Source organism: Marmota monax, unplaced genomic scaffold (assembly GCF_021218885.2).
Source record: "Marmota monax isolate L192 unplaced genomic scaffold, Marmota_monax_Labrador192_F-V1.1 WCK01_AAM20220418_F8-fsc00019, whole genome shotgun sequence".
NCBI lineage: Eukaryota > Metazoa > Chordata > Mammalia > Rodentia > Sciuridae > Marmota > Marmota monax.
Window position 1 is genome coordinate 15,704,181 of NW_026695242.1, and position 16,720 is coordinate 15,720,900.

Sequence of the window (16,720 nt, forward strand, 5' to 3'; positions counted from 1 at the left end):
TAGCAGGTAAGGACCAAATCAAAAATTTAAGATAATGTTTTTGCTTTTGTTTTCAGTTTATTTCCAATGCTAAATCTCTACATTCTTTTTAAGCTTAATAATTGAAACATCAAATACAAATCTGAGTTTTTCTTTCATGATTTAGAAAATAATAATTTTGTATAATGCTACTTTACAAATTATGTGAAAACTGAATTTTGCCGTTGCTAAGATATATAAATAATAGTACTGTTATTTCGATCACAGAGTCTGTTCTGTAACCATAATTCTTGTCCTTCTAAATGGCATTTCCTATAAGGCTATGTCAGTTCATTAATTTTCATAGGGAGCCATCTGTGGAAATAGTCACATTAAGGGAAGAAAAGCCTAAAAGCTGTTCCCCTCCCCTTTTCAATCCAAATTTGAAAGGGTGATTTACTTCAAAGTGATTGCTTCAACTTCAAAACACTTCACTATGAATGTTGTTGAGCAAGACATTCTCTATAACAGGTACTTAACTGAATCTCCTCTACATTGTAGAAAGCATTTTATTAAGCCAAAGCTTTATCCATTGCCAATGGAGTGGGGGTGGGATAGAAAAGAAGTATGGTCTTTGAGATCAATAGTCTTTTCTTGATTTAAATACTATACATCATTCATTTTCATGTTGTAGTCTGTACTAAGCAAATCAATAACACTGTTTGACATCTTAGAGCTTTTTAAAATTGTCTTCAAATTACCTTTAGCTATTATATTTATCATGGACTCCAGAAAAAAAAGTTACTATAAAGCACATGGTATTTTTTTTTAATTTATGTTAGTCTTCTTAATATCTGACCATTATCAAGTATTCACATTGTCTCTTATTAAATATAACAAAAAAACTTCTGAAACATCCTTTTTTCTTTAGGAATTTACAGTTTACATTATCATAGATTGAAAATAATTATATCAAATTGATAGTGATCACCCCTAATACTTGGTTTAATTTATGGCTATGCTTTACACAGTTCAAGTACTCCTAGTCATTTATTGTGAGTGTGTGATTTTTAGAGTATGTATAAACTCTGATGCTTGTTTTAAGCAGCAACATTTATTATCCCCGACTGCACATTAGATGAGACCAAGGATGTAAGTAAATGTCTAGCGTGTAAGTAAATGTGTAGCCTTACACATTGCCCCCACTCTAGAATTACTTGAAGCACATCCTAGAGACTATACTATTTTAGTTGAAAGTATTCCAAGTGTGGCAAGAAAAAACAATTGTGTGTGTGTGTGTGTGTATGTTGTGTGTATATGTATAGTCATATGTGGTTAATATATCATTAAATTCTTGTTGCACGTTTTTGCAACAGTATTTTGAATCAGGATCCCCATACATTTCAGTTGGTTAGATTTTTTAGTCTTGGTTCTTGTTCCATTCTCTCTCTCTATTTCTGTCTCTTACACATTTGTGCATGTACACAAATACTCATGCATGCATACACACATACCATTTATTTATTGAAGATAATTGAGTTATTCATCCTTCAGGGTTTGTTATAATCTGAATTTTGCTGATTACATTTCTGGGTTGCCTTTTTTTCTTCTATATTTTGACTCATTCTCAAGTTGTTAGTTAGTTGTTAAGAAGATATTTTATATTATTATTATTTTGTGTGTGTGGTACTGGGAGTTGAATGCAGGACATCATGCATGCCAGGCAAGCACTCTACCACTGAGTATGACCCACCCCAAGAAGATATTTTAGAAAGTGTTATATACTGTTATTAGGAGGTATAGAATATGTTTGGGTCTTCCACTCATTTTAATATCCACTGATGAACATTGCTTAGATTCTTTATTTTATTTTATTTTTAGGGACTGCAAACTGACAATATTTTAACAATTCTTCGTTCATTTATCAGGTGGGAATACCTCTATGTCATCAATTGTTTAATTACCCTGAGGTATAGTTCTTACAGAAAAGACAAAATAAGGGTTTGATTTTCTTTTTCCTTTCTTTTTGTATTTATATGTAAGTTCCTAAAAAATTAGGTGATTACACCTTCAAAGGTGGCCAGTGAGTTACTATTTAAATATTATGACTATGGGTTCAAATATATGTTCAATATTCAGATATAGTTCTTTGAACTATTCTCTATATAAATTTATGGATTCAAAAACAGCCCATGACCAGTGTTATTCTTATTGATGCTTTAATTGCCCATGCTGACTAATGGAATCCTTCTCAAGTTGGCTCTTGAATCCTTTTGACACAACCCTAGTAACTTTTGATTTCTGTTAAGAGAGGATGCTCCAAAATCATATTCTCTACATTTTCTAGATTCAGTCTGGTAATTGGCCATTTTTCCATAGAGCTCTGATTCCACTTTATAGGAAAGACTGTTTAGACCATAATATGGTGCAGTTGTAAACTTTTTTAAAGTCAAAAGTAAAATAATAAACAATTTATAAATCTAGTCCTGATCTATTAATTTTCCATTTACCCAGAAATGGAGAGGTTAAACAACAGTTTCAATTTAAAATAATGAAAACCCTGAAGGAAATTTTCCTTTAACTTTGGAGTTTTATGTTTTGACTCCTCATATTGTTTTTATAACCCTCACTTGGCCTTTTCTGGGTACTGCCACTATCTTATGCAGAGGAAGTTTGTAGTTATGTGTGTGCTGATTGCAAAAGCAAAGCCAGCTCTCAATTAAAATTTTACAGTAATTAATCTCCAATCAATAAAAGTTGAGTACCAATCCTCACAAATCAATCAAAAGATTTTAGATAAGCAAAAGCAAAATGGGAAACTCAGGTCTCACATAGAACATCTCTCTCTCAAAAGATGTTTCCTCATCTAAATTAAAGAGTTGGATTTAAGCTGTTTCTGGGATCTGAGTCTTTTAATGCCAAATTTTCTTTTATGATTATCTAGGTTGTTCTTTTCCTCTCTAGTTCTTTTATTCATAATTTTTTTAGCCACTTACTGGGTGCAAGGCAATATTTTATGTGGTAGATATACCAAGGGGCAGAAAGTCCCAAATTGCTTGCTTTGAGAACCTGCTAAGAAGAGATACTTCTCTCTTCTACCCATTACAAATTCTTTAATGAGCTGCCCTAAAATACACTTTAGTGTTTTCTAATCACTTTCTCTTTTGAGAAGGCAATACCCGAGTTCTATTATTGATACTTGTCTCCATTTAAAAACAGCTTGCATTCAGTTTCTAAAATTGAGAAACTTTACTTGTTCTAATCACTTTCCCTTTAATGTGTAATTTTTAGTGTAAGATATTTCCTATTAGTTAAATTATTTTGGGTGAAAAGAGAAGTTTATTCAGATTTTTGCATTTCATTTGCACCTTTTAAAAACCTCTCACGTTTTAAAAATGTAGTGGTATTTATGGTTGCCAGAGTTAATGGAGTGTATAGTATTTATCTGTAGATTCTTGTATTTTTTTTCCTAGGAGGATATAAATGATCTACTTCATCACAATTTCTACATAGGAGTTTCATTTTAAATGATACATTGTTAAAAATATAAACATTAATCTATAAAATCACATATTTCTTATTTAAAAGTTGAATTTATTTTAATCCCATATTCAAAAAGTAGTCATAAATTTGCATTAAAATGAAATTGAGTGGAAGGGAGCACAATTTCAGTAACAAGAATGCTTCTTATTTTTTAATAGAAACAACAATAGGTTTTTCCCTCCACTATGATTCAGCCTTCATTTAGTCTGATAGAATTCTTCCTAGAGCTTAATTCATTCTCTGATAATGATAATAAACTTTATTTTTTATTGGTTCTTTTTAGTTATGTGTAACATTAGGATTCATTTTGGCATAATTATAAAAGCATGGAATATAATTTGTTCTAATCTAGTTCCTAGTACTTCTCCTTTCCCTCCCCTCCTCTCTCCCCCTGTTCCTTTCCCTCTACTCTACTGATCTTTCTGCTATTTACAATAATTAATATATATGTAATTACAATAATTAATATTTATTAATTAGTGTCTTGTGGATGTACATGATGGGGAGATTCACTGTGGTGTATTCATATATGTACATAGGATAGTTAGGTCAGATTCCACTGTCTTTCCCTGTCCCTCTTACCTTCACATCATTCCCCTTTGTATAGTCCACTGGTCTTTCTACTATTTTTCAATACACTTTATTTTTAAAGAGATTCATTAGATGCAATTTTTTTCAGCTTTCAAGGATACCATTTAGGACAGCTTATTTTTACATTGTGTAAATAATTACATAAAATACAATTCACAAAGTTTTATTAACAAGGCATTGAAGTGTACAAAGACCCTGTTATAATAAAATGAAGATGCTAGCCATAAGTCCCATTACAGTCCTCTAAAGATATTCCAAAGTTCCCAGATTTCTACAATGACAGAATAGACTGACTCTAAGAGGGTTAACAATCCATTTATTTTGTAACACTCTAAAGTTTCAAAATTATGTTGCTTCTGTATATAGCATCTATTTTGCTCATGTGATTTTAAATAAGAATTAATTCCTTCAGAAAAGAACTTCTTCTATGGTGTATGTATAGTGTCTAGCTGCCTGTAGTTCCCCATTTTTTCAGGGAATGAATAGCTTTTCTTCCTAACTGATACTTCTCTAATACCCACATAAATATCATTGTGTGTGTATGTGAGTTTTGGTTGTGATTGTACATACAGTCAATCTTTCTTGACTTTATATTCAGTGAAGTGAAGAATTTCTTCCCATTCTTAATCTGCTTTTGTAACTGCCAGCCAAAAGAGTTTTCTACATACATTATTATAGGCTTAACCATGTTTTTCTGGTACTACTATATACAGTAGCCACTAGCCCCTAGTGGCTGTTGGGCACTTAAATTGTGGCTATTCTGAATTGAGATATGCTGTTAAATGTAAAATACAAACTGGGTTTTGAAAACTGAATATGAGAAAATAATATAAAATATCTCAATTTTTAGATTAATTATATGTTAAAATGACGATAGCATATGTTGGGTTACATAAAATTATTAAAATTAATTTTATCAGTTTCTACTTTTTAAAACATTGTTTCTAGAAAAATATAAATTACATATGCGGCTGACATTGTATTTTTCTTGAACAGCACTATCCTGGAAAAACGTAAAGTAGTCATTATGCTGGCAGCCAGGTCTCTAGCTTTATATTATGAATAGTTCCATTGTAGACTTATTCTCCCAAATTCCTTGGTCAAAACTGTATGTTGTTTATAGTTTACTTGTGGCCTGCTGTGCCTTGGGAGTAGACTTCTTTCTTCTACCTATAGACACAGTGTCATCATCAAAATGCCATACCTGGTACCATTTAGAAAAAAGGTTTAAACTATAAACTGTAAACATGAATGAAATCATTGCCTTTGTGGTCGAGTGTTGAATTCAGTACTTAAAAAATAATTTTAACATTATAAGTTATATTAGCTTATGGATCTTTAGCTATGAGATGTGTAAATGAATGTTACATGTGAAATAAACATTAAGAGGAATGAATGCCTAACTGTTTTGTTGAGGTAAACACTAAGTTATGGCTTTACTACTTTAACTGATAACACTATAATATGTATGAATATTAGAATAGGAAACATACTTTATGATTCAATTTTATTATTGTTGGAAATACATTTAGTATATAATCCACATTAAAGTTATGACATGCTGTACTTGTTTTATTGCAGATTTTAAGATGTATATAAAAGACAGCAAACTCCCACTTAAACTGAGATCCAAACAGAGGTTGTTTTAATCTTGTGTAATTTAATGTTGGTGCTATATGTAGCATACTTTTAAGCATTACTCAGATTTTTTAATATAAAGCGTTCTTTTTTAAAAAACCTCCTAGATTTGAGTTTGAATATTGAAAATTCTCAAAATGACATATTTTAAATTTCAAATGATCAGCACTATTTTTATAAGTATATCTTGTATAAATATGGTAGCTAAGCAATAAAATATTTGTTTGAGCACTACAGAAATATTCTCTTATACAACACTAATTTTGCCCTAATTTTTAGGAAACCAGAATCCATGTAATGGATAAAGATGCCAAAAAAAGAATCCATAATTTCTCTGTCATCAACCCTGTTGCTGGACAAGCTCTAACTCATGTTTTTGCAGTTGACTGTAGAGAAGATCTTCAGAAATGGATGGAAGGCTTCTGGCAGCATTTCTTTGATCTTAGTGAGTAGATATTTGGAATCTCATGGTATATTCATGTGGCCTGAAAGGTTACACACAGCTATCTAAATATTAAAATTATAATTTGTAGCAAGAGTTTTTTGTGCTTTTGGAAAAAATGGTAGTATATGGATACACTGATTTTTTTTTTCTCTCTCAATCTCTTTCCAATGCCTGACTATTATATAGTATACCTTTGAATTCTTAGCATACCTTTCTCATACTCTTAAGGTCCTTTGATCCCTAAAACAACCAGACACATTTTCTCAAAATATTAGATTTTCACTGCTTAAGGCAATGCATTTGAGCCAAGGGATAAGAAGCCATTTGAGGAGCAAAAACTTTTCTAGGATAATGATGATCCTAAAATATTGAAATGTTCAGAAGGAGCCTCATTTTTATGTAACCTTCTGTTAACTCCAGATTTGTTACAATATCATCTTGGACATCATCCAGAGACTTTTTTTCTTTTAAACCACATATGGTTTTCCCATCTCAATAATACAGTCAAATCAGTGTGATAGTATTGTAGTGGGATTCTAGTGTGTAAAGTTTATGATGTTCTAATATTTAATTTTCAATTTAAGGAAGAATTTTACCAACAAGAAAATATTGAAATTACAGCAGCTCTTTGTCTTTACTGACAATAAATTAACAGAATATGTATTATCTTTAATTTTATGTTGAAAATCTAGAATGTTGATGATGGCTATTTCTGATCTAAGTGAGCCTACTATTAGATTTAACCAGTAATTTTTATGTCTATAGAATGCTATTTTGTAGAAATACAAAATAGACCCATTTCCAAACAATAGAAAGTTATTTCTATAACTCATAGAAGTAATACTAAAGACATTTTGGGAATTTCTGGAATACTATAAAGAGAGTCCTCAGATTCATTTTTCAGGCCTTCTCTGATTCCTGGCTTTATTGGATATTATAGTGAAGGTTGGAAAGGAGGTAAGAAAGGGAACTAAATTTATTGATTCCTTTTCAAGTACTTGATGGCTTCATTCTCTCATGACACCCTCATGAGGTAGAAGTTATGTCACTCTGTTCTAAAATTGGGAAAACAGCACTAAAGAAGTATCTGGATCACTCCATTGAACTAGAAGATTCTCTATGTGGTCTTCATGGATACTTTAGGATTTGTTTTCCTTAAGTACCATCCCTAGGCATTCAAAAAATTTAAATATTTGTTCCATGTCCATCAGCTTGTACTACATTTCTTTAGTTGAAAATTTCAGTAGATCGTGAGTGTGTAACTCAAATGATAACTTCCTTTCTTTTGCTGATTGTAGTTTAATTTTAACTGTTTTCCTAAGTCCTTCAATTTAAAGTCAGTCTTACAATTATGATATTTTACACTTTTCTATGTACACAGAAACAGAAAGTAGAGGTATATGGAGATAATAATGCCAAAATAGTAGTCTGTCAACTACTATTAGAAAACAGTCTCATTTTCTAGATTATCTAAAGTAATTTATCTTGCTAAAGTGGAGAGTTGGAAGGATAAGGAATTTATGACCTTTTTTAACTATAAAATTAAGATAGTGATAACAACTTGGTTCTTGGTCTACTTCTTTGGCATTTAATGCTTTTTAGAATAAAAAACCGCCAATCTATATAATTGTTTTTTGTTGTTTTTGTGGTACTTGGGGTTGAATACAGGGTACTCTGCCACTGAACTGCATCCTTAGCCCTTTTTATTTTTTATTTTGAGACAGGGTCTGGCTTAGTTGCCCAGGCTGACCTGGAATTTGTGATCCTCTTTCCTTCTAAGACACTGGGCTTATAAGCATGCTCTACCAGGTCAAGCAGTTTATGTAATTTTTAAAGTGCAAATGTTTTTACACTTTGGAATACAATGTGAATAATGATATGAAACAATGGTGGAAGCGTTTATACTATCCTAAATATTGACTTGTACCTTATAATAATTATTTTCCCAGTAACAAAGATAACCTCTTATGATCTTGGTTGAAACATGGTATTTAGAATGAAGCAGAGGGAAATATCTAGAACAGAAGAAAATAAAAAGAATTTAATATTTGCAGCAAATTTCAATTCTTTGGCCCTACCTATGAGTGGGAAACTAGGAGTAGGATAATTAGGATTCCTTTGGAAGCAATGATGGAAATAGGTCTGTTTATCCTGAAGAAGAATAGTCATTTCACAGAGGTTAGGAAGAAAGGGGGATATAGTGGCTAATTTTAATATTTGAGAGCTAACAAACATGAAAAAGAGAATGACACTTGTTTTGGATGGTTAACAGGGGTAGAACTAGGAATCAAAGACACAGAAAGTTAAAATAGACTTGGAACATTGAATTTTTCAAATATTTAAGAATATAAATATTGAGTTACATTACCAGCTTAGATAATAGATCATTTTGACTGGGAACATTATGACAATAAAGAATGTGGGAAACATCGTCAGTAAATGGATTGTTATGTGAACAGTATGTATCCATTTAACATTTCATATTGGGCCTCTTTTCCTGTTGGCATCTTGGCTATCTCTGTCTATGCATACACATTTATTCACTGGCACAGTGAGTATTTCAATTGTAAAGTCTTGACCAGTGAACATATTACATTTGTACATCTGACACCCGATACACACAGAATAATGTGGCATTATATTCCAATTTTCAACATGATTAGTATTCTGCTACCAGTTTAACGATGAAATGCTTTCATCTATCAATATACAGAAAATACTATACTTTATAATAATTTGTCTAAGAATGTGACAGAGAAATATTTGCCAGTTTAAAGTGAATCATTATTTTCCCATTAGATAAGGACTTTTTTCCTGCTACCAAGAAGAAAAAACTGATTTTTATATATTTATTTTTAAAAAAGGAAGTCGGGGGAGGAATAAGTTGTCAGATCTCAGATCCTACTGGATTTAAATTTTAGAGAGCAAACTTTAAAGCCTTGTACTCAGGAATTTATTTCCTCTTCAACTTGCTATGTGGCTTATTTTGAAATTTTTACCATATTCTGTACTTAGCATCATAATAAAACATACTGAAAGGCTTTTTTATATTTCTTAGCTAGTTAAGATAATGGATTTTAAATTTATGCACACATTCTCATTTTGCCATGGCAGTACATTCAACTAGAAACAACAAAAATGAATAGATAATTTGACTAAACATGGAATGTCTTTCAATTTTTAAGCTATGGAAAACAGCTAAGTTGGATATTAAAAAAAAAAAGAAAAAGAAATATTGAGTATGATTCAGTCTTAATAAAAAGACATGTAGGTGGATCTCATTTAGTTTTTTACTGTTGTAAGATATAAAAATGGTGACCCTCAATTATTTTTGTAATCTTAGTATAGAGGTACATAGTATCTAGCATAGTTGCTATCCAGCATGCAGATACACAGTAAATTTGGAAAGGTTAAAGTTTATATAGCCATTCAGGAGAAATATGAAAATTTTGTCAAAATAGTGAAACAATTAGAAGAAAAATTAATAATATCCACACCTTAAATTTTTAATGGAATAGTTGAAACACCTTACCCAAGAGTATTGTTTTTATCTTATTCTGAATACTTAATTTCATAATTTAAAGTGCCTTTTCTTAAAACAAATTAGACTCAGAATTTTATTGCATGATATTTTCTTATAGTAAAAGGTTTTTATATACCTTTTGGTTTAGATGAAAACACAATGTTTATCTAGACTTACATGATTTTGAAAAGATGATAATCATCTTAAAAAGATAGTAATTAGATAAATAATTCTTATTTCTTAATCAATATTTTCAAAATTAAAGATATTTTTGAGAACTCTCATACTTTGCCTTTTTTTTCCCTCCTTTCTTCTAGGCAATTGTGTTTCAGTTGATTTTTTAATATTTAAAAGAAGAGAACCTGAACAAACTTTTGCCATGAATAGATATTTTAAAATTATTATTGGCCATTTATTGAAAGAGTATAGTATCTAATAGCCTAGATATTTTAATATCTGTGCATAGAACTTTATTTTTTAAATATATTACTTTTATGTACAGAATGAGACTTTGAAATTTTTTAGGTTTTTCAGCAGGCTTTCTTAAGGCAATGCTTTATTTGTAGATTCACTGTTATTTTTCAACAAAAAATATGTTAATCTCTGTTAAAAATGAAATAAATATCTTCACATTTATGTTCTAAACTAGCCTGTCTTTTTCTTTCTTTCTTAGGCCAATGGAAGCACTGTTGTGAAGAACTTATGAAAATTGAGATTATGTCACCACGGAAACCACCTTTGTTCTTGACAAAAGAGGCAACCTCAGTCTACCATGATATGAGTAAGTGGGGTTTGTCTTTTCTAAGCTACAGGGTAACAAAAACAACATTGTCTGTACTCAAGCGGCTTATTCTATTGACATTAAAATGCTAAAATTTTCAGAGCACAATCAAAATGAATGAAAAAAAACATGATTACAGACTAGAGAACTCATGTTTAATAAATGAATTAATACAAAATTAATGAATACACATTTTTCATAGTTTAAATGCTCAAAATCAAACAAAAATTTTAAGGCTTAAATGAATAAGGTTGCAGCAAAAATAAATATTAGCTGGGTAGCGGATGAAAATTCTAAAACTATAAACTTGAAGATTCTAAAATGTCATCATATTTAATAATTTTTTCTGTATTTTATTAAATTAATTTTTAACTAGTAGTGATAGGAGCATGTTAATGAAAGGAAGCTTTCATCTCTGACCAAAAATGATTAGTTAAGTCTACTACTTTAAAAATTTTTAAATTTCTTAGCTTATTAATATACCATTTACCTACACTTTAAAAGGTGTTTATTGGGGTTGGGGATGTGGCTCAAGCAGTAGCGTGCTCGCCTGGCATGTGTGCGGCCCGGGTTCGATTCTCAGCACCACATACAAACAAAGATGTTGTGTCCACCAAAAACTAAATAAATAAATACTTTCTCTCTTAAAAAAAAAAAAAAAAAAAAAAAAAAAAGGTGTTTATTTATCCATGGGAGATTATCTCCATGAATAATGTTGTGAACAAGAAAAGTCAATGGTGAATTCTGGTCTAATTTTCCACTAATTTGCTTACATTTGTATGTACTTTAAAATGTTAGATTAAAAAATGGTGCATTTAGGTTTACACAATTAAAAACATCAAAATTTAATTCAATAGAAGTTATCTCTATTCTCATTTTTCCCAAGACAAAAGTTTTACTTAGCACTATTATCATCAAAGTGGTTTGAGGACTTTGTTCTCTTTTCCTGGATTTTTGATTTGGGTTTTCTTCCCATTTAACAGAGACTTCACTGATCTACAGAAAAGAATACTGAGTTGTAGTCATTTCAGTTTATATATCAAGTTTTCCTAGAAGACAAAATAAGGCTTTAAATCAAAGAAAAGTTACCTAATAAATACTAAACCTATAGAATTTTAAAAAGTATTCATAAAGCTCTACTTTATTTAGGGGTATATTTATACATGGGTGCAAGAGTGTATTATGCTTATTATTTATGTGTACCCTGTGTACACACTATTATGTGTGTGCCTGTTTGTTATATATAATGTGTGTTTATAGTGCAGTTCAGAGTACCCTTGTTTATTGGATCTGTTGATTACAAGTGAACATTTTATTGCTTATCCTACCCTTGAGCTTTTGATGGCAATCATAGCATATTCATTTGAAAAGCTAATAATTTACTCAGGTAAAGTGCATACATTTTTTGAATTTTTCCTATGTACTTTTTTCTTAAAATTATTCCAGGTATTGACTCGCCTATGAAGCTTGAAAGTTTGACTGATATAATACAAAAAAAAATTGAAGAGATGAATGGACAGTTTCTTATTGGTCAGGATGAAGAATCCTCCCCTCCTCCTTGGGCCTCAGTCTTTGATGGTAATCATAAAATGGTCATCCAGAAAAAGGTATTGTCCCCTACAAGTGAGCAATTACATGATGGGAAAAGGAAAAAGAGACGAGCTCCCCTTCCTCCTTCCGATAAACCTCCATTCAGCTTAAAAACACAGAGCAACACAGATCAATTGGTTAAGGACAACTGGGGAGAAGCAAGTATATCTCAAACCTCGCCTTTGGATACCAGACTATCAATCCTAATGCATCACTTACAGAAACCAATCGCTGCTCCTCAAAAACTTCTTCCTGCCAGGAAAAAGACTTTAACTGATGGTGCGCACACGGATACTGAAACCAATATTGAAGCTAAGCCAGTGCCAGCTCCAAGGCAGAAATCCATCAGAGACATTTTGGACCCTAGATCATGGTTACAGGCACAAGTATAGAAAGCCCTTACCATATAAAACATTTAACAAAATCTATAACTGTGAGGCTTAATTCAGTCATAAATATATTAATGTCTTGTAATTTCATAGGTAAATATGGTAGTGGCTTGCATATGTAATTAATAAGCTATTTGGTGTAGAAAAACATCTTTATAATGAAGACATTGATTTCTCTTTTATTTCTGAGTTTCAGAATATAAGTGATTTTCCCTGCAGAGTGTAAGAGGCAGTTTCTAGACAATATCCTAATTGTTGGAAGGGTTAATTTATTCCTAAATTAGTACCAGGCAGTGAATAAGCACTACGCAGAAGAAAGCATTAACATTTCTTTTGGGGAGAGACTGTCTAGTAATTTAAAATGTGTTAAATATGAGCCATATTCTCATTGTGAGAATTTTAATACTAATGGAATGTTTCAAAGGTTTTATTCAAACCACAAATTATAGAATCCACCCAAGAAAATTTTCTTCTTAGCATTCTGGAATTCTCATCTAATGGTTCACTGACTCTCATCTATTGTTTAACTCACTAGTTTATAGGGTTGACCTTTTAAATTCCTGGGATAAATTTTGGAATATTAAATTCTTTGTCTTTAAAGGGAATTTCTAATGTGCTATTCAAAGTCATTTCCTTGATGAGCCCTGAAATCCTGTTGACATTAATTCTCATAAGTGAAGCATAACATTTATTAGTTTAGAGAAATGGTAGATGAAATGTTCTTTACATCCACTTTTCTGTGTGTGGTGCTAATTTCCATTGTGATTTTTTAGAATTTGGGGAAGTGAGTAGCTGATTAACACCTTAAAATTTATTTAATACTTATTTAAAAAGCAGATGGTAGATTCAAAAATATCAGAAAAAAATTTGCCATGGTAATAATTTCCAGAATTAATCCTTTTTTAAATTTTAATTAGGTTTCCTTTCTCTAGTAAGGGTTGATGTCTGCTATTGATATTATTCATTAAAAGTCATATTCTTACAATAATAACATTGAAATCATTTCCATAGGAGGTAATTGCCATAGCAACTAATCGCAGTGACCCAAACAGGATTATGAAATGAAGGGAGGAATAAATAGCAAGAGGATGAATATCTTCAAGGAACAAAAAAATCCATTTTTTAATGCTCCTTGTAAACAACAGATGAATGGTTTTAAAAATCTAATCAGAATTTCCAAATAAAAGTTTCCATAAGGTGTCAGCAACAGCACTAAAAATCTCAATTCACACTGAACCTTAAACGTTATTGCAAGAAGTAAAAATATAAGAATTAAATTACTGCCCTGTGTGTAATCTCTAGAGATCTTTTTAAAGCTAGTAAGAACTCTATTTGGATCAGAACTACATTATTACAAAATAAAATGAACACTTGACCAAAAAAAGCATTAATTTAAATGGAGCCTCTCGTTATTTTTAGATAGCTGAGTCTTTCTTCATTTATAGAGCATGATGTAACTGCCAGGTTACTTTTGTGCTTGCCCAGGATTTTTAGTAAGAATTAGAACTCTAGGGAGTAAAGACACAAAAGGTCTCTTGTGATTGGTGACACCAGGACGCATTTGGTGAGAAGAAAGTGTCGTGTGTTTACCTGATGGAATTCAGACACAATTACATGTATGAAAATCTAAAAAATGGTTAGTTTATTTTATTTTTTTTTTTATGAGAAGGCTCTTATAAATTTCTGTTGTGTTTGCTGTTTCAGTAAATGGCATATTAAAAATGGAAAGGATATTATTGTTTGAATTTTTTGTTTATTTTTTAAAACCTCACTGCTGTTTTTGACAGCATTCGTGACTATCAGTGCCCTAAATTTTTGAGCTAGAAGATGCTGCAGGCTAAATTGTTTCTTCTAACTGGCATCTAAACATTCTTTTTTTTTCCCCCTTGTTGTTGATACCTTCTTTTATTATAAGCCAGTATTAAAACTTCCAAATTATATTCTTGTCATTTCTCCTCATGCAAATTACAACAGGAAAAATCTAAGTTGTACAGGAAAGAGAATTTACTCATAGAGAAATTTCCTAGCAGTTGTGTTCTCAGAGAGGAACTCAGAAGCAGATCTGAAGTCCTTCCTAGAACTATTTAGGTGAAGCCTAATCAAGGACCAACCCCCCAATCTACCCCACCCCCACAAGTTATTCTGTTTCTGAGGACCCATCTTATTATATGTTACAAAGCCTTTAAGATCCCTTGAAGTCTTCAGCTATGCCCTTTGACCACTGTGTTCATTAAATGCTAGCTCACACCCCCATAAAGGGGGTGGTTACAATACAAAGTTGGGTAGGTTTTTTTTTCTTCCTTCCCCCTCCTACACTCTGCCTCCTCTGCTCCTCCCCCACCTTCCTTCCTTCACAATTTAAAAAAATATCTAAAAATACTGAGTTAAAAACTGTCAGGGAGTTCATCAGAAGTATTTGTTTTCTCATTTCCTGAACCAGAGTTTATGACAAAGAAATATGCCATGTAATATAAAAGATGTTTCAGATTTTTATGAGCTGGCTTTTCATATTCCTTGTTTGTCCTTTTAATTTGCTTCTTGATGTATGAAGACTATAAACTTAAAGAGTTAGCTGTCAGATCTTGATAATAATATTATAATTAGAGAAACATCATAGAAGGAACAGATATTTTATATTATGATAATTTTGATGTTCTGAAGATAATGTCTCAGACAATTACATTTACGTTTTAAGCTGTAGGATATAAATTACTTACAGTAGCATTTAAGATAGTATTATTTTTAATTGCTACAAAGTGATAAATTTTTTATTTTTACATCTTGCAAGGACAAAGAAGACTGTTTTGTTGTTGTTTTAATTGTAAATGCATACCTCTTTCAAAAAACATTAGGCATGCCAACTGTTTCTGAGTTTCTTAAGCCCTCCTTAACTGTCTGCAGTGCCCCCTAACTTCTTTCAGTGGATGTGAATGTATATGGAAAACTAAATCCATTTATTATAAACATCTTATCTTTACCCTTTAGTATCCCATCAAATGTATTTTACCTGATACTATTTACTAAAAATGGAGGTTGCCTTGGTTTAGAGAGGACTCATATAAGATAGGTTGAACAATCAAGTATTTCTTTAGGCTTATGTTCAGCACCTCAGTCACCTACTGTGAAGTTAATTAATTCAGTCCAAAATGAAACTATGGAGCAGTTTGGTGCAGCTTATGTTAAATGCATTCTAATGTAATCATCTGTTACCATGAATGAAGAACAATCATAATAAATAGAGACAGAATGCTGTACTGTGAAAAAGAAGAGAAATCCTTTTGCAGGAAAGAATATTTGTCTAAAATTTATTAAAATTCTTTTTTTAAAACAGTGAATTATTGAATAGTACTTAAATTTTAATTGATGACCATCTGTGTTCTAATAATTATATTCGATGTTCTGTTAAACTATAATATAGAGTTGACTTTTTGTACTTAAACATTTCAAAGTATTATTGTTCCTAAGTATTTACATGTTTATGTTTAACTTCTTCATTGATAATAATAGTTCTATGAAGATTGTTTATTCTGGATTATGCATTTTTCTAGTTTAACCTGGGAATAATATTACCTTTGAATTTTTAAAAGACAGATTTTATTTGGAAATATGTTAGGGTGTGTTTTTTGTTTGTTTGTTTTGTTTTTGACATGCTGGTATCCTTAGTATTGTTTATCATTTTTATTTTTTAATTAAATGCGGATCTGATTTCTGGATTAAAAAGCATTAATTTTATCACAGACTTTTAAAAAATTCAAAGGTTTGGTAAAGAAGCCTAAGTCATGTAATTCAAACTTCTGTACATTAAAGGAACTGATTCATGAAGACATTTTCTGATAATTTTCCTTAGGTCTGCCCTCTGGGCTAGACTGATAGAAATTGTGTGGTAGAATCAGTTTAATTAGAGAAAGACATGCAGGAGCTGGTGCTAGTTATTATAAGACTAATACTCTGATTGGTTTGGTATAATTAACATTTATTTAAATGTTTGCATATAATCCTTAATATGTACATACTCTTTAAAATCTACTGATATAACCTAATTTTTAGTTTGTGATCCAGAATCTCCCCAGAGCTTAAGTCACTCTGATAATAAATTAGTTACCTGGTATATTCAGTCACTGTTAGCCACAAGGAGACTTCTTACTTTAATTCACCTCCCTCAGTATGTAATTTATTCCCATGGAGCACATCAGAGGGAGGGGAAAACAAATGAGCACTTCTGGCTCGATTATATTATCTCAGCGTTTTATTTCTAAGTGTAG

General features: G+C 31.1%; 1 protein-coding gene across 1 annotated transcript in view; it reads left to right on the forward strand.

Moving 5' to 3' along the window:
- Rtkn2 (rhotekin 2) overlaps window positions 1-16,280 on the forward strand; it is a 75,048-nt gene extending 58,768 nt beyond the window's left edge. The window contains exons 10-12 of the mRNA XM_046419866.2: window positions 6,010-6,175; window positions 10,372-10,479; window positions 11,926-16,280. Coding sequence (XP_046275822.1) covers window positions 6,010-6,175; window positions 10,372-10,479; window positions 11,926-12,461 — 810 coding nt within the window. The 3' untranslated portion in view covers window positions 12,462-16,280. The remainder of the gene's footprint in view (window positions 1-6,009; window positions 6,176-10,371; window positions 10,480-11,925) is intronic.
- The last annotated feature ends 440 nt before the right edge of the window (window positions 16,281-16,720 follow it).